This window comes from Crotalus tigris, unplaced genomic scaffold, assembly GCF_016545835.1.
Source record: "Crotalus tigris isolate CLP2741 ecotype Arizona unplaced genomic scaffold, ASM1654583v1 scf7180000023830.6690815, whole genome shotgun sequence".
In the NCBI taxonomy this organism is placed as follows: Eukaryota; Metazoa; Chordata; class Lepidosauria; order Squamata; family Viperidae; genus Crotalus; species Crotalus tigris.
In genome coordinates this window covers 1,457,395-1,485,292 of record NW_024100214.1, presented here as the reverse complement: position 1 = coordinate 1,485,292, position 27,898 = coordinate 1,457,395, and the positions used below count along the sequence as shown (strand labels likewise).

The following is a 27,898-nucleotide window of genomic DNA, read 5'->3' as shown; positions in this document are numbered from 1 at the left end:
ATGAAAAAAAAAAAAAGAAAAAGGGGAAGGAAAAAACCAGAATGCCTGCCCTTTAAAAATACAAGAGACAAAACCACAAATCAAACCAAAACAAAAAGTTAAAGTATACACTCCAATCATTAAAGTAGGAAAAAAAAAAGGGGGGGGGGAAACCAAAATGCCTGCCTTTTAAAAATAATGCCTGCCCTTTACAAAAAGCAAAACAAAAAATACAAAAGACAAAGCAACAAATCAAACCAAAACAATAATAATACTTCTAAAATCCATCATTAAAAAGAAAAAAAAGGAGAAAGTAAAAAAAAAGCCGATCGCCACTCTAGCTTCCAAAAAAAACGCTAGAAGATCTCCCGATCGCCATTTGCTTTCTCTTTCAACAGAAAAGCAAATAGTAGAAAAAAAGGACTATAAACAAAACAATAAACCTTTGGATTTAAAATAAAATCAAAGAAGGCGAAAAATAAATCAATAAAAGAAATTAGAATATACACTCCAATCGTTAAAGTGAAAAAAAGAAGGGGGGGGGAACCAAAATGCCTGCCTTTTAAAAATACAAAAAGCAAAAACAAAAAATCAGACCAGAACAATAATGTTTAGAAAATTAAACAACAAAAATTCCTTAAAAAGAAGAAAGAAAAAAGAGAGAAGGTAAAAAAGCCGATCGCCATTCTAACTTTCCGAAAAAAAAACGCTAGAAAGTCTGCCGATCGCCATTTTACTTTCCCTTTCAGCAAAAAGCAAAAAATAAAAAGAAAGACTATAACAAAAGAATAAACCTTTAAATTTTTTTTTTTTTTTTTTTTTTTATTGAAAGTTTTATAAATTTTACAAAAAAGGAAAAATAATACAAAACAAAAGGACAACATATACAGAAAAATAAAACTAAACAATACATATATTAAATAATAAAAAAAAAACCCCATCCCCCAGCCCTCCCCCCCCAAAAAAAAAAAAAAAAAAAAACCCTCCCTTCCCCCCCCCCTGAGCTTCCCAGAGCAGAATATAGGCTTAAAAAATAAAAATAAAAATTAAATTAAAAACTTTATATTTATATATATAAAAAATTATCTATAATATATATGAAAATAAAACTTATGAAAAAACTATATAATATTTTTGTATACCCAATCTAAATTGTATAAATTTTATCCATTTATCCCAAACAGCAAAAAACTTCTCTTGCGTTTGTTGCTTTAAGAAAGCCGAAATCTTTGCCATTTCTGCCAGATAAGCTACTTTAAGAAACCATTCCTGCAATGTAGGCAAAGATTCCTTCTTCCAGTATTGTCCTACTAACAGCCTAGCGGCTGTGATCAAGTTTAACATCAATACAACCTCCTTTGTATCACAATCTGTAACAATACCTAACAAAAATAATTGCGGAGTAAATTTTACCCTCCTTCTAAAAATTCTCTGGATATTCCACCATATTTTAATCCAAAATGCTTTTATCTCTCTGCATGACCACCAAATATGATAATAGGAAGCCTCCTTATAACCACATCTCCAACATTTGGGTTGCACGTCAGGATACATATAAGACATTTTTTGTGGATCAAGGTGCCATCTATAAAACATTTTATAAAAATTCTCCCTTAAGTTCTGTGCTTGAGTAAATTTGACATTTCTCACCCAAATAGTTTCCCAGGTGTCCAATGAAACTGGCTCACCAAAATTCTGCGCCCATCTAATCATACAATCTTTAATTAGTTCCGTTTCTGAGTCCAATTCAACTAAAACCCCATAAATTCTCTTAATGTGGGTTTGTCTTTGATCCTTCAGTTGCTTAATAAGATTTTCATCTTCTCTAAGAAAACCCACCTTACAATCCATCTTCCATCTATCTAATAGTTGCCTATATTGGAACCAAGAATAAGTAAAATTTTCTTGTGCTAACTCTTCCCGTGATTTTAATTGCCAGTTTTGTCCATCCCATTTAAGTAACTGTCTATAAGACACCATATCCATTTTAACCCCTCTTTTTATTCCTTCTATCGCATGCCAAGGTATAGCCCATAATGGTACTTTAAAATCACTTTTATAATATTTTCTCCAAATCCTAAGTAAAGAAATTCTTAAAATATGAGATTTAAAAGCCCAATCTATTTTTTTATTAAATATTAAATAGGCATGCCACCCATAAAGTAAATCCCATCCCTCTAAGTAAAGTATCTCAGAATTTGTCAAATTTACCCAATCACTAATTAATGTTAAAACCACCGCATCATAATATAATTTCAAATTTGGTACCTTAAGTCCACCCCTCTCACGGAAGTCTTGCATAATTTTAAACTTAACCCTTGGTTTTTTCCCTGCCCAAATAAATTTGTTGAGACCCTTCTGCCACTCATTTAAATTAATCTCATTTTTCAAAATTGGTAACATTTGAAACAAAAAAAGAAACTTGGGTAGAATATTCATTTTTATCACTGCAATTCTTCCCATGAGGGATAATTGCAACTTTTCCCAATTCTTCAAGTCCTTCTGTACCCTGACCCACAACCTTTCATAATTATTTTTAAATAATTTTGCATTAGAAACAGACAGCATCACCCCCAAATATTTTACCTTATTAACAATCTCAAAACCCGTCAAGTTGACCAAAATCTGCTTTTCCTGACTCGACATATTTTTAGGTAAAATTTTAGTCTTATTTACGTTAATCTTAAAACCCGAGACCAAACCATAATGATGAATCAACTGTAATAAGTTTACTACAGAATAATCAGGTTGCGACAAAGTAACAACCAAGTCATCCGCAAAAGCTCTCAACTTATATTCTTTTTTATTAACATATATTCCTTTAATTTCCTGAGACTCTCGAATTTTGATCAATAATATTTCCAATGTTAAAACAAACAACAATGGCGATAAAGGACACCCCTGTCTAGTACCTTTCTCTATTGTAAAAACCTCCGACAAACCTCCATTAACAATAAGTTGTGCCGTTTGTTTTTGATATATTACCGTAAGGGCTTGTAATATCTTTTCACCAAAATTCATTTCTTCCATTACTCTTAACATAAAATGCCAATTCAATTGATCAAATGCTTTTTCTTTTTTTTTTTTTTATTAAAATTTTTCAAAAGTTTTACAAATAAAAATCCACCCCCCCCCTCCCCAACCACCCCACCCCCCCCCGACTTCCCAGAACTGGATATAGGATTATTTAACAAATTTTTTAAAAATAACATTTACAATTTATAAAATAGTTAATAATAATGATTAAAAATCACAATAATAATATATATAATAATAATATACATAACATAAACTTTAAAATAAGTAATATATACTAAGAAGAAAAAAAAAAAAAAAATAAAAAAATGAAAAAAAGAAAAGAGAGAGAGAAAGAAAAAGGAAGAAAATAGACGAAAAATATATATGAATAATAATACATAAAAATTATATATATATAAAAAGGAAAAAGAAGAAAGAAAGAAAGAAATAGCATTCATTACAAATTATGAGAAAGCTAAATAATATTTTTCCATATCCAAATTATATTGTATGAAATTTATCCATTTTTCCCATACCGCAAAAAATTTTTCTTGAGATTGCTCCTTTAAGAAAGCCGAAATCTTTGCCATTTCTGCCAAATACGAAACTTTGTAAAACCATTCTTGTAAAGTAGGCAAAGATTCCTTCTTCCAATATTGTCCTATTAATAGCCTAGCGGCTGTAATCAAATTTAACATCAATGTAACCTCTTTAGCATCACAGTCAATAACAATACCTAATAAAAATAATTGCGGCGTAAATTTTACCCTCCTTTTAAAAATTCTTTGAATATTCCACCATATCTTAATCCAAAAAGCTTTTATATGCTTACAGGTCCACCAAATATGATAATAGGTAGCATCCAAGTATCCACATCTCCAACATTTCGGCTGTAGATTAGGGTACATAATGGACATTTTCTTTGGGTCAAGGTGCCATCTATAAAACATCTTATAAAAATTCTCTCTTAAATTTTGCGCTTGTGTGAATTTAACATTTCTTATCCAAATAAGTTCCCAAATATCCATTGAAATCGTTTCACCAATATTCTGTGCCCATTTAATCATACAATCTTTAACTAATTCAGGTTCTGAATCTAATTCCACTAAAACCCCATAAACTCTCTTAATATGGGTTGGCCTTTGGTCTCTTACTTCTTTTAAAAAAATTCCATCTTCTCTAAGCCAGCCCATTTTACCATCCATCTTCCATCTATCCACTATTTGTCTATATTGGAACCATGAATAAGTTAAATTTTCATGTGTTAATTCTTCCAAAGATTTTAACTGACAGTCTTGGCCATCCCATCTTAGTAACTGTGCATAAGAGACCTTATCCATATTTACCCCTTTCCTTATACCTTCTATGGCATGCCGAGGTATAGCCCATAATGGTATTTTGAAGTCACTTTTATAATACTTTCTCCACACTCTTAACAAAGAGATTCTTATAATATGAGACTTAAAAACCCAATCCACTTTTTTATTAAATATTAAATAGGCATGCCATCCAAAAAGTAGGTCCCAGCCTTCCAAATGAAGTATTTCTATATTTGTTAAATTCACCCAGTCGCTAATCAAAGTCAGTACTACAGCATCATAATACAATTTCATATTTGGCACCTTGAGTCCACCTCTCTCACGAAAATCTTGCATTATTTTAAGTTTCACCCTTGGTTTCTTCCCTGCCCAAACAAATTTATTAATACCTTTTTGCCATTCATCTAAGTTACGTTCGTTCTTTAAAACAGGTAGCATTTGAAATAGAAAAATAAACTTTGGCAGGACATTCATTTTAATAACTGCAATTCTACCCAAAAGGGATAACTGTAAATTATTCCAATTTTTTAAATCCTTCTGTACCTCCATCCACAGCTTTTCATAGTTATTTTTGTACAATTTTACATTAGAAACAGATAGTGTAACCCCCAAATATTTTACCTTATCAACAATTTCAAAATCTGTTAAGTTAACTAAAGCCTGTTTATCACCATTAGTCATATTTTTAGCTAATATTTTAGTCTTATTATTATTAATTTTAAAACCAGAAACACATCCATATTGTTGAATCAATTGTAATAATTTCACCACCGAGGAAACAGGTTGAGACAAAGTAACAACCAAGTCATCTGCAAAGGCTCTTAGTTTATATTCTTTTTTATTAATTTCTATTCCTTTTATTTCTTGAGACTCCCGAATTTTAATCAACAAAATTTCCAATGTTAAAACAAACAATAACGGGGATAACGGGCATCCCTGTCTTGTTCCCTTTTCTATTACAAAAGCCTCTGACAAACCCCCATTTACAATAATTTGAGCAGTCTGTTTTTGATATATGTTGGATAATACTTGTAATATATTTTGTCCAAAGTTCATCTCCTTAATTAAACACAACATAAACTGCCAATTCACTTGGTCAAAGGCTTTTTCAGCATCCAAAAATATCAGACCTGCAGGGACTTGGTTATTCTTTTCTAAATACTCTAGTAAGTTAATAATTTGTCTAACATTATTCTTCATGTACCTTCCAGTTATGAAACCCGATTGATCCCTGTGTATAAGCTGCTGCAAGATCCCCATAAGCCTGTTAGCTAAGATTTTTGCAAAAGCTTTTGGATCTTGCTCCTCCCACCGGCACTGAAACAATTTGCTGAGTAAATTCTCCAATTTCTTTTTCCTTTTCTTTTTTCTGTTGTTCTTTTTCTTTACGTTTATGTGCTGCACGGGTCATTCTCTGTTCTTTAATCTCTGATTGAGACATCCATGCCACCTGTCCAGCAGTCATCATCCCTGTAGCTTCAGATTTCTGTTCCACCTCTTTATCACTCAAAACTTTCTGCATCATGGGCAAAGGAGAGCCTGCTCCCAGGACCGTTTTATAGAATTCCTTAGCTTTAGCAACTGTATTGAGTCTATAACGTGTCCCCGCATGGCTCAAAACAATGCCCATCGGAATCTCCCATCTAAATGGCATTTGTCTTGCTTTAAGTTCATTTACTAAAAAAGCAAAATCTTTTCTGGTTCTTAAAATTTTAGGTGGAATTTCCTTTAAAATAATAATATCTTGAGCAGCAATCTGAAATCTTTTATTATAAAAAGTTTGTAGAATCTGATTTCGCAAAGACTTCTTAGCAAAATATATCACCACATCTCTAGGCAGATCCCTCTGTTTTGCAACCCAGGAGTTGACTCTATAAATTCTTTCCACATCCCCACGTAACTCTTCTTTATCAATATTCAAAATAACAGCCAAGTCATTAATCACCATTTCCATCAAATCTTGAGTTTTATCTTCTTTCAGACCCCTTATTCTCAGAGCATATTCCATCTGTCTGTACTGGAACATAAGAATATCATCTTGTGAAGCCTCCACTTTTTTCTCCATATCTTGAAATTTATAATCCAGAAGTTCAACTGTTTCTTCAATTTCCTCTACTCTGGAGTCCAGCTTCACGACCACTGAGGCCATTCCAGATAAAGCTAAAAGTATATCATCCCTCAAAATAGCATTATTCTGTTCTAAAAGCTCCTTCATCTCTTTCTTCATTTCCTCCTTAGTTTCAGATTTATTCTGATCCAAAAGTTGTTTCATTTCCTCCCTAAACTGTGAAACAGCACTTACCATTATTTCTTTAATGTCTTGTGCTGATGTGCCAGATGGGGGAGGTGAAGGTGGAGTAGATTTAGGTTGCTGCACTGAAGGTATTATTTTAAGTTGTTGCTGCACAGTAGAAGTAGCAGGAGAAGAAGTTACTTTAGAGGCTGCAGTAGCTGGTTGTCGTTTTGAAGCCATTTTAATTTATCTTCCTTTCTTCTTAAAAGTACCAATAAAAATAAGTAGTCCAAGAAAAAATTAAAAATAAAATAAAATAGAATAAAGTAAAAAAAAAGCAATATTAAACAACAATTCAGCCGAACCGTCTTCTAAAGAAAAAAAAAGTTTCAAAACGCCATTTTGCTTTCACTCTCACTTTTCCGCCCAAAAAAAAAAGAAAGCTCGAAAAAATAAAAAAAAATCAGCACAAACTAAATAAACTAAATAAACTAGAAAAAAAAAATAAAATAAAACTAAACTATAAATAAAATCCTTTAAACAGTTCTGTCCGGTTTAAGATTACTCACGGTTTCTTTATATTCGGAGATGGTAGCGGCGTCTCGCTTTGTTTCTAAAGAAACAAAGACAGCTGAGAGGCGGAGAAGCAATGAACTCCGAGGGAACCTCTTTCTCCCCCTAAAAATAAAAATCCAGGGAGAGTTAAGAGGTTCTACCTCTATTCATGCAATCTCTACCCCTTCCCTTCGCCCGGGAAGGGGATTGCGAGCCGCGGGCCAGCTGGTAAACGCTGTGCTCCGCGGATCTGACACCTTCTCAGGAGGACGGCTACAAAGTAGCCGCCATCTCCACCGCTTCAACCACCGGAAGTCCGATCAAATGCTTTTTCAGCATCTAAAAATATGAGCCCTGCAGGAACTTGGTTGTTCTTGTCTAAATATTCTAGTAAATTAATAATTTGTCTGACATTATTTTTCATATACCTTCCTGTTATAAATCCTGATTGATCTTTATGCACAAGATGATGCACCACCCTCATAAGCCTATTTACCAAAATTTTTACAAATATCTTATAATCCACATTTAAAAGAGATATAGGCCTGTAATTTTTTGGTAGGGTAAGATCTTGATCCTCCTTTGGAATCAATGATATAAAAGCACTACGCCATGAAGGAGGAATCTCTAAACCCTGTAAAATACCATTAAAAAGATCATGTAATGGTTGGATCATCTCCTCTATTAGAACTTTGTAATAAACAGCTGTTAACCCATCCGTACCCGGTGCTTTCCCTAATTTCAATTGTTGAATTGCTGAGGTAATTTCCTCCTTAGTAATTAAACCATTAATTTCATATTTCTGATCCTCAGTCAGTTTAGGAAAACTTGCCTCAGCTAAATATTTATTTATATCTAGCATTTGTATATTAGTAGATTTATATAGGTTTTGATAATAATCCAAAAAAGATTTTTTAATCAATTCCTTCTGAGAAACTAATTTACCCTTATAGTTTATTTTCTCTATTATTCTTTGTCTCTGTTTCTTTCTTAATTGATAAGCCAACCATCTCCCAGGCTTATTGGCATTACAAAATGTATTTTGTTTCATAAATAATAAGTTGGTTGCAGCTTGGTCTGCTATCAACATATTAAATTGTGACCTTAATAACTTTACAGATTCTTTAATACTCTCATCAGAAGGATTTAAAATCAAAGCCCTTTCTTTTAATTTAATTTCATCTTCAAGTTCTCTACGTTTCTGAATCTGATTTCGCTTATAAAAATTATTCATTTTTATCAAAACACCGCGCATAAATGCTTTACCTGCATCCCATACCATTGACATTGAAGTCCCCTTATACATATTCAAAGCAAAATAGTCCTTTAAACACTCCTTTAGTTTTTGAACATTCTTTTCTTGTCTAAACAAATTTTCATTAACTCTCCAGGATCTTCTTTCCTCTTTCTCTTGAATCAGCTCCATCCAAACTGGACTATGATCCGTCAGTGATCTAGGAAAAATCTTTACATTCTTTACTTTATTATACAAGTCCGTGGTAATCAAGAAAAAGTCAATTCTTGAAAAAGATTGGTGTCTATCAGAAAAAAAAGTAAAGTCTCTCTCCTCTTGATTACGTTCCCGCCAATAATCCCTTAATTCCCAGTCTTCTTTCATGTCAAAAAAGGCTTTAGGTAGCCTTGCTTGTTTAAGAAAAGGAGAGGAACCTTTCTTATCCCTTAGTGTATCTAAGACACCATTCCAATCACCCATTAATACCACTGATCTATAATCAAGCAAAGTTATTTTTTGATGTAACTGTTTATAAAATTGTTCCTGTTGTTGATTTGGAGCGTAAAGTCCAACTATAAGTACTTTCTTACCATATATACCAAGTTCAATCATCACATATCTCCCCTGGGGATCTAATTCTACCAGACAAGCTGGTAGGTTTTGTTTAACATATATAACAACTCCCCCTTTCTTCCCAGGAGCAGGAGATATAAAATGAGATCCCAAACGAGCATTAACTAAATATTTCTGGTCTTTAAGTAAAATATGAGTTTCCTGTAGACAAATAACATCATTGGTATGTTGCTTCAAATAATAAAAGATTTTTTTCCGTTTCTGAGGAGAATTCAATCCATTAACATTCCAGGTCAAAAACTTTGCCATCTCCCTTGGCACGCAGCCTGGAGAAGACACCATCAAAATCTGACAGAGCTGCGAGTGTTGCATAACTCTTGGGTCTTGCTCCTCCCACCGGCGGTGAAGCACTTCCAGGAGAACTCTCTTTGGGCTCTTTTTTACGTTGCTCCTTCTCTTTACGCTTATAGGCTGCACGAGTCATCCTCTGCTCTTTAGCCTCCGTCTGGCGTTGCTTTGCCGCTTCTATCATCCCTGCGGAAACCAAATCTAATGCCTCAGATTGCTGCTCAGCTTCCTTACCACTCAAAGATTTCCGACCAGATGAAGTTGAGCCTGCACCCAGGACCGAAGTATAAAAATCTCTAGCTTTATCAACTGTGTTCAATCTGTAGCGTGTCCCAGCATGGCTCAAAACAATACCCATCGGAATTTCCCATCTAAATGGCATCGATCTAGCTTTAAGCTCATTGGTTAAAAAAGCAAAGTCTTTTCTACTTCTTAAAATTTTGGATGGGATTTCCTTTAGAATGATAACATCTTGGGCAGCAATCTGAAATCTTTTGTTGTAAAAGGCTTGTATAATCTCATTCCGCAGGGACTTCTTTATAAAGTAAATCACCACATCTCTAGGCAAATTCTTCTGCTTAGCAATCCAGGAGTTGAGTCTATAAATTTTTTCCACTTCTCTCTGTAATTCTCCTTTATCCATATCCAAGGCCAGCGCCAGATCAGTAAGGACCACCTCCACCAAATCTTGATTGATATCTTCCTTGAGGCCTCTAATCCTCAGGGCATACTCCATCTGTCTGTACTGAAACATCAAAATATCTTCTTGTGAGGAGTCCACCTTCCTTTCCACGTCTTGAATTTTGTCATCCAAAGAGTCAACTTTGTCTTCCACTTCCTCAAGCCTTGCGTCGAGCTTAACCACCACAGTAGCCAAACCTGAAACAGCTGCCAATATATCTTGTCGTAGTTCATTATTATTTTCTTGCAATTTAGACTTTATCCCCGTTATCTCTTCTTTGAGATCAGATTTAATTTCTGATTTAATCTGTGAAACAAATTGATTCATTTCCTCTCTCATTTGAACTACAATCTCTCCCATTATGCCTCTAACCTCTTGTACTGAAAGTCCAGGTAGAGGAGGGGAGGGTGGTGGCTGAGCCGGTGGTACATGTTTAGATTGTTGTTGTAGCTGTGCAGTGGAAGTTATAGGAGAAGAAATAACCTTAGGTGCTGAGGAAGGCTGCTGCCTCTTTGAAGCCATTTTAAAAAGCACAATTGTCACTTCCCTTTCCCCTCCAGCCAAAAAGGGAGGAGGAAAGGAAAAAAAAAAAATTTTTTTTAAAAGAGACAAACTATAGTCATTAAAAGTCCAGAGTAAATCCAAAGAATAAGTAGTAAAAGAGCAAACAGTTCAAAAGAAAAAATTCTAAACCAAAAGCAAAAGCAGAAGCAAAAAACAATCCTTAGAAAGGGAAAGTAAAACAAAAGAGAAAGGAAAAAAAACTCCGACAGTTTCAAAACGCCATCTTAAATCCTTTCACTAGTATAACAAAAAAAGGAGGAAAAATAGTAAAAATCAAAAGATAAAAAAATAAACACCTAAAATATAACAAAAAATCCTTTAAACTGCTCCGTCCGTTTAAAAATTACTCACCAAAATGCTGTAAACACGGAGATAGAAGCGGCGGTTTCTTTTGCTTCCTAGGAAGCAAAAACAGCTGGGAGGCGGAGATCAGCAAGAGCTCCGAGGGAACACTCCTTTCACCCCCTCTAGAAATAAATCCAGAGGGGGTTCAGGGGTTCTACCTCTACTCTTGCGTTCTCTGTCCCTTCCCTTTGCCCGGGAAGGGATTTCCGAGCCGCGGGCCAGCTGATGCGCGCTGCGCTCCGCGGCTCTGACACTTCCCCAGCTGGACGGCTAAAAGCTAGCCGCCATCGCCGTCGCCTCCCACCGGAAGCTCAAACCTTTAAATTTAAAATACCTATAAAGTCAAGGAAAGCAAAAAAAATAAATCCTCTAAACAACTCTGTCCGCTTCTTAAAAAAAACTCACTAGATCATTTTAAACGCGGAGGTGGCTGCGAGGGCTTGTTTTGTCCCAAGGACAAAAGCAGCTGGGAAGCGGAGACAGTCTGAACTCCGTGGGAGCACTCTATCACCCCCAAAAAAAGAAAATTGGGGGTACATAAGAGGCTCTACCACTATTCAGACTACCCTCTGCCCCCCCCCTTTGCCCGGGAGGGGGATTTTGAACCGCTGAACAGCTGATGTCTGCTGTTCATAGCGGTTCATTACACTTACCCAGGAGGACGGCTAGAAAGTAGCCGCCATCGCCCAACGCAGATCCACCGGAAGTCTCTTCATTTGGTCTTTCTTGAAGGCCAGTTTGGTCTCTCCAGTAGTTAGTAAGCCTTCCTGATATACTAATTTCAGTGCATCTTCATCATTGTTCTTCAGATATTCTTCCAAAGCCATTTTTTCTTCTTCAACCATCTGATGTACTTGTAGCATTCCACGCCCACCTATTTGCCTTGGTAGATAAAGTCTATCAATGTCACTGCGTGGATGAAGGGCATGATTCATTGTCATTATTTTTCTGGTCTGCCTATCCATTGCTTTTAGTTCTGCTTGAGTCCAGTCCACTATTCCAGCTGTGTACCTAATGACTGGGATTGCCCAGGTGTTGATTGCCTTTATGGTATGTCCTCCATTGAGTTTGGATTTTAAGATCTTCTTCACTCTCTTGATGTATTCACCTCTAATCTTTTCTTGACTTCAGTGTGCTTGATGTTGTCAGCTTGAAGGATACCCAAGTATTTGTAGTACTCTTCCTCATCCAGACTCTTAATGTTATTTTCGTGGGGCATCTTGATTCCTTCAGTTTTCATTATTTTTCCTTGTTTGATAGTAAGTGTGGCACATTTGTCCAAGCCAAACTCCATTACAATATCTTGGCTATATATACGGACAGTGTTGAGCAGCGATTCTATTTCAGATGATGTTTTTCCATACAGCTTCAGATCATCCATGTAAAGGAGGTGGGATAGTCTGGCAGATGTTTTTGATGTTTGATAGCCATGTCCTGAGTTATTCAGTATTGTTGACAGAGGAAACAGTGCAATAACAAATAGTAATGGTGATATGAATCTCCTTGAAATATTCCTCTCTTGATATTAACCTCTCCCAGCTTCTCACCATTGATCTGCACTGTGTCTTCCATTGTGCCATCGATCTTTGCACAAATTTTCTGATGTTTCTACTGACTCCTGTTATTTCTAGGCACGTTATTATCCAATCATGTGGCAAAGAGTCAAATGCCTTTTTGTAGTCAATCCATGCCACATTCAGGTTGGTCTTCCTTCTCTTGCAGTTTTCCAAGCTCATTTTGTCTATTAGGAGTTGATCTTTTGTTCCTCTGCTGTTGGGGCGGTTTCCTTTCTGCTCAGGTGGAAAGAGATTGTTTTCAACTAGATGCTGTTGCACTGCATCAGCTACTACACCAGTTAGTAATTTGAAAGTTGTTGGTAAGCAGGTAATTGGCCTGTAGTTACCTGGTGTTGCCCCTTTTGCTGGATTTGTCATTATTATTATTTTATTATTATTATTATTATTTATTCTTATTATTATTATTATTAGTATATTCATTGCACGTCAGCCAGAATGTTCGACTGATTTGCATTTTGGTCTCCCCTATTGAGAATTCTTACCCAGACCTGGGATAGGCTAGATGTGATGTTTGATGGTATTACAGATTCATCGCGGATGGAACAGTTCCCAGTAAGGCCCGCCCCCCCCCCCCTTTTTTTTTGCAATTGACTAATAGCGAATTTGTCAATGCCAATGGTGTTCAAATGGTGCTCCAGTTGTTTTGGGATTGCACCCAGAAAGCCTATTACTATTGGTACTACCCTTGCTTGCTTTTGCCACAGTCTTTCTATTTCTATTTGTAGATCTTTGTATTTTGTTATCTTCTCCAGTTCTTTCTTGTCTATTCTTCTGTCTCCAGGCACTGCCACGTCCACTATCCAGACTTTTTTGTCTTTCTTATCGACAATTGTTAAGTCTGGGGTGTTATGTTGCAGGTGCTTGTCTGTTTGAATTCTGAAGTCCCAGAGCACTTTAATTTTATCATTTTCTATGACTTCCTCTATTTTATGATCCCACCAGTTTTTGCTTACAGGCAAATGATATTTTTTGCAGATCTTCCAATGCACCATTGTTGCTACTTTGTCATGCCGCTGCTTGTAGTCAGTCTGTGCAATCTTCTTGTAACAGCTTACCAGGTGGTCCACTGTTTCTTCAGCTTCTTTGCATAGGCAGCACTTACTGTCTGTTGCTGTCTTCTCAATTTTCACTTTATATGCATTTGTCCTTAAGGCTTGCTCTTGTGCAGCCAGAATTAGTCCCTTGGTCTCTTTCTTCAATTTTCCTGCTCTTAGGCATTGCCGATTATCTGCTTTCCCAGCTATTTTTTTAATGTATTGGCCATGTAGTGCTTTGTCTTCCCATGCCTCTATTCTGTTCTTCATTTGGTCTTTCTTGTAGGCCAGTTTGGTCTCTCCAGTAGTTAGTAAGCCTTCCTGATATACTAATTTCAGTGCATCTTCATCATTGTTCTTCAGATATTCTTCCAAAGCCATTTTTTCTTCTTCAACCATCTGATGTACTTGTAGCATTCCATGCCCACCTATTTGCCTTGGTAGATAAAGTCTGTCAATGTCACTGCGTGGATGAAGGGCATGATTCATTGTCATTATTTTTCTGGTCTGCCTATCCATTGCTTTTAGTTCTGCTTGAGTCCAGTCCACTATTCCAGCTGTGTACCTAATGACTGGGATTGCCCAGGTGTTGATTGCCTTTATGTATTTCCTCCATTGAGTTTGGACTTTAAGATCTTCTTCACTCTCTTGATGTATTCACCTCTAATCTTTTTCTTGACTTCAGTGTGCTTGATGTTGTCAGCTTGAAGGATACCCAAGTATTGGTAGTAATCTTCCTCATCCAGACTCTTAATGTTATTTTTGTGGGGCATCTTGATTCCTTCAGTTTTCACTACTTTTCCTTGTTTGATAGTAAGTGTGGCACATTTGTCCAAGCCAAACTCCATAACAATATCTTGGCTATATATACGGACAGTGTTGAGCAGCGATTCTATTTCAGATGATGTTTTTCCATACAGTTTCAGATCATCCATGTATTATTATTATTATTATTATTATTATTATTATTATTATTAAATTTATTTATGAAATTTGTTTCCCACCCATCTTGCCACAATGCAAAGCAAATGCTTTTTTTTTAAAAAAAAAAGATGAGTATTTAACAAATTCATGAATATCAGGATAAAAGAGTTGGAAGGGACCTTGGAGGTCTTATAGTCCAACTCCCTGCTCAAGCAGGAGATTCCATACCTTTCCAGATAAGTGGCTGTCTAATCTCTTCTTAAAAGCCTCCAGTGATTGAGCACCCACAACGTCTGAAGGAAAGCCATTCCACTGGTTAATTGTTTTTACTGTTAGGAAATTTGTCCTTAGTTTTAGACTGCTTTTCTCCTTGATTAGTTTCCATCCACTGTTTCTTGTCTTGCCTTCTAGTGCTTTGGAAAATAGGTTAATCCCCTCTTTTTGTGGTAGCCCCTCAAATATGGGAATATTATCATGTCATCCCTGGTCCTTCTTTTTACTAGACTAGACAAACCCAGTTCCTGCAACCATTCTTCATATGTTTTAACCTCCATCCGCCTAATCATATTTGTTGCTCTTTTCTGCACTCTTTCCAAAGTCTCTGCATTTCTTTTATAATATGGTGACCAAAACTGGATGCAGTATTCTAAGTGTGGTCTTACTAAAATGTAATAAACCAGTACTAATACTTCATATGATCTTGATTCTATTCCTCTGTTAATGCAACCTAAGATTCTATTGTCTTTTTTGGCTGCTGCCACAGATTGCTGGCTCATATTTAAATGATTGTCCACTAGGACTCCAAGATCCCTCTCACACTTACTGCTATTGAGCAAGGTTTCTCCTACTCTGTACCTGTACATTTGACTTTTCTTTTGATTTCATTTTGTTAGATAGGCGCAGTGTTCAATCTGTTGAGAGCCATTTGGATTTTGAGCCTATCATCTAGTTATTCCTGCCAGTTTAGTGTCTGCAAACTTGATGAGTTCTCCTCTTTTTCTCTCATCTAAATCATTTATGCAGATGTGGAAGAGTACTGGGCCTAAAATGGAACCTTGGGACACCCCACTGCTTATTTCCTTCTATGTTGATATAAGTTCCATAGAGTACTACACATTGAGTGTGATTCATCAGCCAGTTACAAATCCATCTGATGGTGATGCTGTCTATCCCACATTATTTTAGCTTACCAAGGAGTAGGTTGTGATCTACTTTGTCAAGAGTGAGAGTGTAGATTTTATTTCTGGTGTAAGACATTGTATAGAAAAGCTACAGCAGAGATTTCAGTTGCCATAGTACTAGCATTATAGGGCAGTACTGGATTATTCTCATTAGTATGTGAGTCATACTATTTTTCATCCTCAAGCTTCTGAGTGATCTTCCAGGGCTGCCCGATGTAAAGCTGTAAATATTTTAAATTACAGTATTCCATACATACAAAGTCAGGTTTGGGTGACTGTTTTCAGTACTTACTGTTCTAACACAAGTCTCAAATGGGTTGCGGAACAGTTTTCCATCAGAAGTTGTGGGTGCTTCATTACTGGAGGTTTTTTGGAAGAGACTGGACAGTCACTTGTCTGAAATCTTCAGACAAGTGAACATCTTCATCAACGATTTAACACCTTCATCAATGATTTGGACGAAGGGATAGATGGGGAACTCATCAAATTTGCAGACGACACCAAGCTGGCAGGAATAGCCAACACTCCAGAAGACAGGCTTAAGATAAGAAGGATCTGGACAGACTTGAACACTGGGCACTAACTAACAAAATAAAATTCAATGGTGAAAAAAGTAAGGTTCTACATTTAGGCAAGAAAAACTAAATGCACAAGTACAGCATAGGTGGCACCATGCTCAATAGTAGTAACTGTGAGAGGGACCTCGGAGTCCTAGTAGACAATCACCTAAATATGAGCCAGCAGCGTGCTGCAGCTGCCAAAAAAGCCAACACAGTGCTAGGCTGCATTAACAGAGGGATAGAATCAAGATCACATGAAGTACAAATGCCACTCTACACTGCCTTGGTAAGGCCACACTTGGAATACTGCATCCAGTTTTGGTCACCACGATGTAAAAAAAGTGTTGAGACTCTAGAAAGAGTACAGAGAAGAGCAACAAAGATGATTAGGGGACTGGAGGCTAAAACATATAAGGAACGGTTGCTAGAATTGGGTATGTCTAGTTTAACGAAGAGAAGGACAAGGGGGGACATGATAGCAGTATTCCAATATCTCAGGGGCTGCCATAAAGAAGAGGGAATCAAACTATTTTCCAAAGCACCTGAAGGCAGGACAAGAAGCAACGGGTGGAAACTAATCAAGGAAAGAAGCAACCTAGAACTAAGGAGAAACTTCCTGACAGTGAGAACAATTAATCGTGGAACAACATGCTCCAGAAGCAGTAAATGCTCCAACATGGAAAGTTTTTAAGAAGAGACGGGACAGCCATTTGTCCAAAAATGGTCTGTGTAGGTTTTCTGCCTGAGCAGGGGGTTGGACTAGAGACCTCCAAGCGTCCCATTCCAACTTATTATTATTATCATTCATCGCACAGTCAGCCAGATGTCAGAATGGAGTTGGCCATTTTGTCTACTACTGAGTCCTTACCCAGGACCATTGGGGGGGGATAGGCAGTTGTGGATTTTGGTTTTTTGATTTTTTGGTATTACAGGTAAATCGTCGCAGGATGGAAGCAGGCACGAATTAAGCCGCCTTTTGCAATTGACTATAGCAAATTTGTCAAAATTCACAATGGTGTTCAAGTGGTGCTCCAGTTGTTTTTGGATTGCACCCAAGGAGCCTATTACTATTGGTACTACCCTTGCTTGCTTTTGCCACAGTCTTTTTATTTCTATTTGTAGGTCTTTGTATTTTGTTATCTTCTCCAGTTCTTTCTCATCTATTCTGCTGTCTCCAGGCACTGCCACATCCACTATCCAGACTTTTTTGTCTTTCTATCGACAATTGTTAAGTCTGTGGTGTTATGTTGCAGGTGCTTGTCTGTTTGAATTCTGAAGTCCCAGAGCAGTTTAATTTTATCATTTTCTATGACTTTCTCTATTTTATGATCCACACCAGTTTTTGCTTACAGGCAAATGATATTTTTTGCAGATCTTCCAATGCACCATTGTTGCTACTTTGTCAGGCCGCTGCTTGTAATCAGTCTGTGCAATCTTCTTGCAACAGCTTACCAAGTGGTCCACTGTTTCTTCAGCTTCTTTGCATAGGCGGCACTTACTGTCTGTTGCTGTCTTCTCAATTTTGACTTTGTATGCATTTGTCCTTAAGGCTTGGTCTTGTGCAGCCAGAATTAGTCCCTCGGTCTCTTTCTTCAATTTTCCTGCTCTTAGCCATTGCCAGGTTTTATTATTATCTGCTTTCCCAGCTATTTTTTTAATGTATTGGCCATGTAGTGCTTTGTCTTCCCATGCCTCTATTCTGTTCTTCATTTGGTCTTTCTTGTAGGCCAGTTTGGTCTCTCCAGTAGTTAGTAAGCCTTCCTGATATACTAATTTCAGTGCATCTTCATCATTGTTCTTCAGATATTCTTCCAAAGTCATTTTTTCTTCTTCAACCATCTGATGTACTTGTAGCATTCCACGCCCACCTATTTGCCTTGGTAGATAAAGTCTATCAATGTCACTGCGTGGATGAAGGGCATGATTCATTGTCATTATTTTTCTGGTCTGCCTATCCATTGCTTTTAGTTCTGCTTGAGTCCAGTCCACTATTCCAGCTGTGTACCTAATGACTGGGATTGCCCAGGTGTTGATTGCCTTTATGGTATTTCCTCCATTGAGTTTGGATTTTAAGATCTTCTTCACTCTCTTGATGTATTCACCTCTAATCTTTTTCTTGACTTCAGTGTGCTTGATGTTGTCAGCTTGAAGGATACCCAAGTATTTGTAGTACTCTTCCTCATCCAGACTCTTAATGTTATTTTCGTGGGGCATCTTGATTCCTTCAGTTTTCACTATTTTTCCTTGTTTGATAGTAAGTGTGGCACATTTGTCCAAGCCAAACTCCATTACAATATCTTGGCTATATATACGGACAGTGTTGAGCAGCGATTCTATTTCAGATGATGTTTTTCCATACAGCTTCAGATCATCCATGTAAAGGAGGTGGGATAGTCTGGCAGATGTTTTTGATGTTTGATAGCCATGTCCTGAGTTATTCAGTATTGTTGACAGAGGAAACAGTGCAATAACAAATAGTAATGGTGATAATGAATCTCCTTGAAATATTCCTCTCTTGATATTAACCTCTCCCAGCTTTCTCACCATTGATCTGCAACTGTGTCTTCCATTGTGCCATCGATCTTTGCACAAATTTTCTGATGTTTCTACTGACTCCTGTTATTTCTAGGCACTTGATTATCCAATCATGTGGCAGAGAGTCAAATGCCTTTTTGTAGTCAATCCATGCCACATTCAGGTTGGTCTTCCTTCTCTTGCAGTTTTCCAAGATCATTTTGTCTATTAGGAGTTGATCTTTTGTTCCTCTGCTATTGGGGCGGTTTCCTTTCTGCTCAGGTGGAAAGAGATTGTTTTCAACTAGATGCTGTTGTACTGCATCAGCTACCACACCAGTTAGTAATTTGAATGTTGTTGGCAAGCAGGTAATTGGCCTGTAGTTACCTGGTGTTGCCCCTTTTGCTGGATTTTTCATTATTAGGTAGGTTTTCCCAGTTGTTAGCCACTTTTCAATTTCTCCTCCTTGTAGTATATTGTTGAACTGTTTGGCAATGAGTGGGTGTATAACAGTTAGATGTTTCAACCAAAACCCATGCAGTTCATCTTCACCTGGTGCTGACCAATTTTTGATTTTCTTTGCTCTTTTTTCTACCATTTTTGTTGTTATTACTAGTTCTTTCATTTCAACTTCTGTTTTATTTGCATCCACCTCTTTTAACCAAGCCGCATCCTTGTTGTATTTCTTTGGGTTATCCCATATCTGCTTCCAGAATTGCACTGTTTCTTCCTTGTCAGGTACTGACTGATTCCTTGCAGTTTCTCCATTGATGGATTGGTAGAAACGTTTCTGATTGGATTGAAATTGGAGGTTCTGCCTATAGTTTGCAATTCGAGCTTCATATCTACTGATTTTCCTGGCTATAGCTGTTATTTGTTGCTTTATTATTTCCAGTGCTTCCTTGATCTTCCTTGTTTCTAAGTGGTATTTCTTGATTAGGTATTCTTTGGTCTTCTTGTTCTTCAGCTTCTTTTCTTTCATCTGTTCTAGCTTGCTTGCATGTGATCTTAACTTGCTGATCTTATTTTCTAGTCTAACCTTCCATTTTTCTGGTGCACTGTTTGTTTGTTTTTCTTTTTTGTTGATTTTGCATCCCAGGTATTCTGTTATAACTGCAGCTGTGCTGTACATTAGTTGGTTTGTTTCTTGCAGTGAATTGGTGCTTATACTTGCTATTGCAGTATTTGCATCTTTTAATGCTTGTGCTAGCTGTTTCTTTGGAACAAGCTTCAATGCAGGCAGCCTTATTCTGTTGTTTTTGTGCTGTTCTAGATGCTCAGTTATTCTTTGTTTCAATTCTTTTATTTCTTTAGTTAGAGGGTTTTGTTCTTCCTGAGGAAGAGGTGCCTGGTTTCCAAATGAGAACAGTTGTATATCTCTGCTGGATTCCTTCACTGCCAACTCCCCCTGGTTTGCCTCTACATTCTGAATTACTTCTGGTAAGGCTTTGATTTCTTTGCCCTGGGTAAACCTTTGCAGTTCGTCCAATTCTGTTTCTGTGAATACTTTATTTCGTGTTATAAATCGGCGTTGATCTGCTAGTCTCTGTTCTGTTATTTCTGATTCTGGATGTTGTTCTTTCCAGAATTGGTGCATTCGTTTTAGATATCCTCGTCTTGTTGGACTTGATCTGTAGTAACAGATCATTATTTCTTTGTTTTCCATCACTGTGTATCTGCGACGGGTAAACACCTTTTCTTCCAGTAGTTCTGCAGCTGCTGGCCCTGGTTGCTCAGCCAACAGTCCTGAGTCCTGTAACCCATTTTTCACCAGATATCCAGGAACTCCAATATCTAGCGCGGACCTTGTTAACCCGGGCGACGTCCGAGCCGGTATGGCATTCTGAAATTTACGTCTCACCATATTTTTTATGGGAGAGACACTCTTTGTCTGACTCCTCTGATGAGACCTGTCCAGTATGGTTGAACCTCTGGCATAGCTCTCATCTTCCTCAGAGTACACAAGCCCCACAACACGTCAAGGTAGTGCCTCACTGGGGGATTATTATTATTATTATTATCATTCATCGCACAGTCAGCCAGATGTTCAGACTGGATTTGGCATTTTGTCTACCTATCGAGTCCTTACCCAGGACCTGGGATAGGCAGATGTGGATGTTTGATGGTATTACAGGTATCGTCGCAGGATGGAAGCAGTTCCTAATAAGGCCGCCTTTTGCAATTGACTAATAGCAAATTTGTCAATGCCAATGGTGTTCAAGTGGTGCTCCAGTTATTATTATTATTATTATTATTATTATTATTATTATTATTATTATATGGGTGTTGGACTTGAGCAGGGGATTGGACTAGAAGACCTCCAAGGTCCCTTCCAGCTCTATTCTGATTGATTGATTGAAGCTAAGAGCCCAGTAGAACCCTTAGATTGTAACTCACGTTCATTATGGGAAACAGAAGTTCAACTTGAGCCTGTGTTGGATTAGGTTCTGAATCAGGAGCTACTTCACCTTGTCAGGGTTAAATCTCAACTTCTTTCTCCCCATCCAGAGCCTTGTCCAAGGTCACCCATCTTTCATGCCTCCTGAACGTGAGTCAAGACACAACTCTTAGTCTGCAATAGAGATATATAGTGAGTATTCTGCATACTGAGGATCCAAACCCCCAAACTGTTAAAAGATCTCTCCCAATAACTTTATATACACTTGTTAAATAAAATTGGTAAGAAAGTCAATCCCTGTGGCACCGCATATTGGAAAGCTTGATATCTCCTCCCTCCTTACACTAGTAAAGTTGGCAACTATCAGAGTGAAACTACAGAATCATGGCCCTTGTAGACAGGTCAGAAGCATATAATGGATGGCAATGACCACCAAAAGATCTAACAAGACTACTTGCCTCCCACTCCTCCATAAGCTCTGATATATATCACCAGTGAGAGCAACCATTGTGGTTCCTGTCCCATACTTTGGCCTGAACCTTGACCGAAAGAAATCTAGATTATCTATTTCTTCCATAGCCTTCTGCAGTTTTCATCCTGCCTCTTTCTCAACAGCTGTCCCTAAAATGGGAATATTAGACACTAGGTCTTATCATTCAATACATCTACGTCCAGCTGACCACTTTAGTCCTTTTCAAAGACATTTTTCCTCCCACAATGATATACTATATTCACAATCCAGCCTGCAACCTCATGCCCACCCCAACAGCACAAGCCAGGTGAGGAAGGGATTTAGCCCACACATGACAGAGTTTATTGGTATTCCCAAAAAAAACCCCTGAGTGTCCCTAGATTAAATGATCTCAAATAGCTGGGCTACTACATTAAATAATAGCAATTTGCATTGAAGTATTTAAAAACAATTATAAGGAAATATTTACTAGGACTATGCAATCTGGGTATCAGAAAACATTGCTGATGTTAGTTCCATTTACAAATGACATCTTTGTATTTTAAATGTTTAATAATGTTGTGTTTAGAACAGAATAAAAATTCTATTGATTTAGTCATCTGACCATATCTAACACTGTCTTTAAAATGTGCATTTAAATGCTGGAAGCAGAAGGCTCAGTGAGTTTTTGTGACACAATCAGATTTCACATCTGTGTTGTTTTCTGATGCGTTGGCCAAATAAATTGCTCTCTGTTCCCTCTTAGTTTGTATAATAGCTAGTGAGGTTCCTGCTGAGTTTACTTCAAATGGATTTTACAACAAAGGTATCATGAATCTAAAGATGGCTTATATTTCAGTCCACTTGACAATGTGTGTTTCCTATTCTAATGTAAAATATAGACCAAATGATTGGTGCAAAGTTCTTCTTGGGCCTTTCTCTGGTCACTGACAAAAACCTGGGATCTTTCTCTGGTCAGCATATAGTAGCTGACTGGATTGGCTCCTCAATCTGAGAGAATGCTTCAGACAGACCATGCATTTTGGCCAACTCTCTCCTTTAACAGAAGCAAATGGTCCATTAATACTTCCCTTCTTCTCACATTTGGCTTCTTCAGCTGATTATTTCACTCAGCCTAATAGTAGGACTGGCCAACAAAGTTAATAAACTAAAGAGGATGTTTTTATTCACCTTTGAAACACAATGGAAAGAAAAAAGGAAGAGGTTATTATGTTAGGTCTATCATGGGTCTAAGCCAGTGATGGACAGATGATACATGCCCTTGTATGCCAACTCCCAATTCCACAGTCAGCAATATGGCGGGAATATTAGAATAGCTCGGAGACATCTGGAAGGTCACGTATTCTTCATTCTTTTCCTAAACATTTTATAGGATAAATCAACTCAAGACATTGGGAGTTCAACTGGGAAAGTACATTTCTTTACTAATTCAGGGTGTACAAATAGTTCTTGACTTACAACAATTTATTTAATGACCATTCTAAGTTACAGCAGCACTGAAAAAAGTGACTTATGGCTGTTTTTCACATCGTTACAGCATCTCCATAGTCACGGGATCAACATTTGGATGCTTGGCAACTGGCGTGTATTTATGATGGTTGCAGTGTCCCGGGGTCATGTGATCATCTTTTGTGATGAGCAAAGTCAACGGGGAAGCCAGATTTTTTTAAACAATCATGTTAGTAATTTAACAATTGCAGTGATTCACATAACAACTGTGGGCAGAAAGGTCATAAAACAGGGCAAAACTTACTTAATAAATGCCTCAACAGAAATGGGATCAATTGTGGTCGTAAGTCAAGAGCTACAGTACCTGTTTTCTTTTTTACCACACTTTGAAGCAGTCTGTCCTTGTCCTGTTATGTTTCATGTTTCATCGTGTTTTACTTATTTAGTCTACTGACTGGAGTCTGAGCCTTTGCCATGCGTAGATTTTTTTTGTATTCATCTGTAGTCTTTTGGTACAGATTATCCCCAAACTTGGATAATGTCTACCCCCTTAGTGGTGACACATCATCTGAGAGAGAACCCAGAGATGGCAGAACATTTCCTCTTTTGTGGCTCTACCTTGTCTGAGATTATTGAAGAAACAGAATACATTAAAAAGGTATGGATTTTTGTATGAACACATAACAAAGCAGATCCACTGGTCTATGCAGTTCGCCAAAATGACTGGAAATGATTGACCAAGATCTCAAAGGAAAGTTAGCTCAGTTATTAAGATCCTTTTAATTGTGTGTGTGTGTGTGTGTGTGTGTGTGTATCCCCCACACACATACAAATACTGACTTGCATACTGTGTATAGATCAAGAATATTAGAAGTCTGGAAATCAAGTGCTACCAGGAAGAAATATGTTGGGTATGTTTAGCCTTGAGAATTAAAAACTGAGCGGTGGAAAATATAATCTTCTCCTTCACTGTCTTAGAATGCAGGATACAAAATAATTATTTGAAATTACAGGAAGGCAGATCCTGGTTGTTGAATATTAGAAAAAAACAGTGGATAATTTGACAGTGGGACTGTTTTCTAGAAGAGGTCATTGCTGAATGTCTTCAAACAGTGATTTGTCATGGAGTTTAAATTCCTGCTGTGAGCAAAAGATTGAGACCTCCTTGTTCTGTTTGCTTAATTTTAAGTTTTTAAAACATTTTAACGAATAAAATGAATGGCCACAGAAAGGGAAAAAGAAGAGGGAAGAGAGCACAATGTATAGAAAATGACTTATCAGTAAACAGAGACTTTATCATTGTCATAACATTTAAAATACATTATTTCATTTTTTCAATGATTACTGAATAATTGAATACAGGTAGTCCTCCACTTAGGACCGATCACTTAGCGACCATTTGAACTTATGAAGGACCTCCTTGGAGATACTGATGACGTGGTTCTGAAGTTCTGACAGCCAGCCTCCTCTTGCAATCATGTGATCACATTGCAGGCGCTCAGCAGGCCTTTTGCAGCATCCCATGGTCATGTGATCACATTTTAATGACAGTTTTGCCTAAAACTAGCATTTATTTTCAGTGTTCGGCAAAAAAAGGCCCATAGCACTTAATGGCCATGGTGTTCGTTTAACAACTGACTCAAAAAAAATATTGAAATTGGGTCAGTCATAGGGTGACTCAGTTTATAACTGTCACAACTTACAAACCTGTTGGTCAGATTCCACTACGGTCGTAAGTCAAGGACTACCTGGTATAGAAAAATATTATAAGAGCTGTGGGTGAATGCAGCACTGCAGGCTACTTCCGCTGACTGCTGGCTGCAGCAGTTCAACAGTTCAATCCTGACCAGCTCACGGTTGACTCAGCCTTCCATCCTTCCGAGGTCAGTAAAATGAGGACCCAGATTGTTGGGGGCAATAGGCTGACCCTGTAAACAACTTAGAGAGGGCTGTAAAGCACTGTGAAGCGGTATATACATCTAAGTGCTATTGCTATCATACTGAGAAATGACCAAGTTACTACAAAACTACAAAATCACTACAAAACATTAATATATTGATGTCACCACTGTTTATCGTTATTTAAAATAAATGCACATGAGCTTACAAAAAAAATAAATATGAAAAACAACTAAAAAATCTTAAGCCCTGACTGGTATTAATGTTATTCATAAACATTAAAACAGCTTCTTGGTGCTACCTTTACATCAGACATCAAACCATAAGCATCTCAGCTTGCTTTTTTCCTGCAGATTCGTTCCACGCTAGCAAAAGTTCAGCCTCTGTTATACAAAAAGGAATGCAACCATAGCATTGCAAATGGCATGCTGGATTCAAAGGTATGAAAGATTTTCTTTATTTTCCAGACCAATAAGGTAGATCTGTTCTGCACAATAGCATGGATGACCTTCCGACTTGTACTAGCCACTCAGTAGCCAAGTTATATTCATCAGACCAATCCACTTTTAACCGGTACTCAGTGCCCTGCAACAGTTACCAAATCTATACTATCCTTTAAATTTGTCCTGTTTTTCTTTCCTTTGAAATGACCAAGGATAGATACAAATGAGGGTGAAGGTTCATTGTGTGTGGGTTGATTTCTGAACGTTTCATTACCAAGCTAAGTAACGTCTTCAGTGGAGTTTAGGGTTTAAACTCTGCTGAAGCTGTTACCTAGCCTGGTAACAAAACGTTTGATCCACAAGCTCAGAAAATGAAGCTTCATCCTATCCTTATCCTACACCTGAGCTACAGAAATTCACCACTATTGCATAGGTACAAATGCTGCAAAAGTATTGGTTACCCTCAACCTTTTCCCCCAAGAACCCCCAAATCAGTTCCTCTTTGGGAAAGAGAAACAGCTGAGCTGCCATGTGGCCTTCCTATACAAAGGTGCCATCCTGGAAGCGGGCACCCTTTTGGGAGCATTTCCAATGTTTGAATTTCAAGAATTTTGGCTGCTCCCAAAATGGTGTCTACTCTAGGATGGCTTTTCTATAGGAAGGCTGCAAGGTGCATCTGTATTTCTCCTTGGGAAAGTTGATCTTCGGAAGACTGAGGCATGATGGGGCAGGAAGCAGGCCCAACACTTATGGGGACCCAGCCCTTTGGGAAATAGAACCAAGAGCCCCAGAGGGACAAGATGGGGGGGGGAACATAGACAAGTAGGGCAGCTGAAGCATCTCTATGGTTGGATATAAAGGTAAGCAGATTGCCAAGCACCTAAATTTTGTTTAGGTCACCGCAGGAGTATAGCAACAACCACAACTTTGGGTATAGGTGTAAGTTCCTTTGTTCAGCACCATCATAATTTTGAATAGTTGCTGAATGAATGGTCATAAAGTCTTTCAGTAATGGTTTGAGTGCTTGATACCATTCCAAGGATCTAAAAAACTACTTGCCATATGATAGAATGGACAGAATCTCCACACATCAGTTTCAAAATTCACATACTTGGAATGGCAGAATATTTCAATAGTGTTCTAGATAATTAGGAAGGATCGTCCCAAAGATGCTTTTTCCAAAGTACTGAAGAAGCTTCTTGGATGAGAAGCAAAACGTTTTCAAAAGCAAAAAAAAAAAAAAACCCAAGAAAGTCCAGTTGCCTTTTGGAGACAGCACCTTTTGGACAACCATGACCTGGATGATTAAGAAACTCCATAGACACTTGGGAATGATCCAGTGATCAAAAGTACCAAATCTAGTCAGAACCATCTGGTGGATTATATGTAAATAAGAACAACAACAATACTTTCAGCATTAACTCCTGGACGTTGTCTGGACTAGTTCCTGTAGTTTTCTTTGCAAGATTTGCAAAAATGCCTTTCTGTTTCTTTCTTCTTACAGCTGAAACAGAAGGACTGGTCCAAGGTCCACTTACCTGGTTTCATGTCTAAGGCAGAACTAGAATGTAGGATCTCTGGTTTTCTAGCCCAGTGTGTTATCCACTGCATCAAACTGACTCTTGATAATGCATTACTGTGGCTACTTGCCCTTCTGCATGGAGAAGTGAATGAGATTTACTGAGTAATGCCCATTTCTTGATTCTCTCCAATTTTACCAAACTCAACCTGCCCCTGTACATTTTAAAAAAAAGCTGCTAAGGGGACTATGGTACTCCATAACTCATGTGCTGCACATTTTGTCACACTAAAAAAAAATAGCCATATTCACAATTTGTCCTATGACTCTGGTGCTCATTAAGCAAAAGTTACAGGTTCTTACGAGTTCAGTGTTCATAAAGCATGTGAAGGCATTTTTGGCTTTTTACATGCCTCATGCCCCTGGTCTGCAAACCTTGGCAGAATGAGTTTGCAGCCTGATGCATTCTTCCAAGTACTAATTAATCTTGTAGGCAGAGAAGATTGCCCTAAGGGAATTGGGGCTGTTATTTATCAGGTCTGTTCTGCTAATGCTTTCAAAAGTAAAACCCAGGGGAGCTGAGCAAATAGAACATGATATTTTACTGCATGGGTTGAGAGGTGAAAAAAAGTATTTTTTTGCTAGAAGTTTAAATTCCCCTGGGTTCAGTTCATGGATGAAAGTACAGGTGGAATATTTGGCCTTAAAATCCATGCTGTTTATTTTCCAGTGACATCTGACTATCACTCACTCAGGTCTAGTCTAAAGATGTCACAGAACATGCAGTTGCATTGAGCATAAGAAAAATGGAGGCCCTAAAAGCAGAGCAACTGGCAGAAGTGAGTAATGGGTAGAATCTCAGGAAATGATGGCAAAAAGGCAGCTACTTCCATCATTTCACCATTGAGAAAGACATATTAGCCAATGGGTTGAATGTGGTGGCAGGATTATGGGCAGAACAGTCTACTCACTGGGTAAGTCAGCTTCCTGTTAGTCAGGGGCAATATCAGGCTACTGCAGAGAAAATGTCTAGACCAAATGGATCACCATTTTTTTTATTACCAACATTTTGAAGGTG

The 27,898-nt window shown here is 37.6% G+C and overlaps 1 protein-coding gene across 7 annotated transcripts in view; it reads left to right on the top strand.

Annotated features, from left to right (window-relative positions):
* The window catches only part of CCDC68 (coiled-coil domain containing 68), a 71,177-nt gene that overhangs the window by 16,726 nt on the left and 26,553 nt on the right, over positions 1–27,898 (top strand). For 3 of the 7 annotated variants that reach the window (XM_039322054.1, XM_039322055.1, XM_039322056.1), the window contains exons 2-4: positions 21,149–21,230; positions 23,478–23,617; positions 25,212–25,298. In XM_039322054.1, coding sequence (XP_039177988.1) covers positions 23,498–23,617; positions 25,212–25,298 — 207 coding nt within the window. In that variant the 5' untranslated portion in view covers positions 21,149–21,230; positions 23,478–23,497. Of the gene's footprint in view, positions 1–21,148; positions 21,231–23,464; positions 23,618–25,211; positions 25,299–27,898 lie in introns of all 7 variants that reach the window. The other 4 variants (XM_039322058.1, XM_039322059.1, XM_039322057.1 and 1 more) reach the window with 3 other exon arrangements.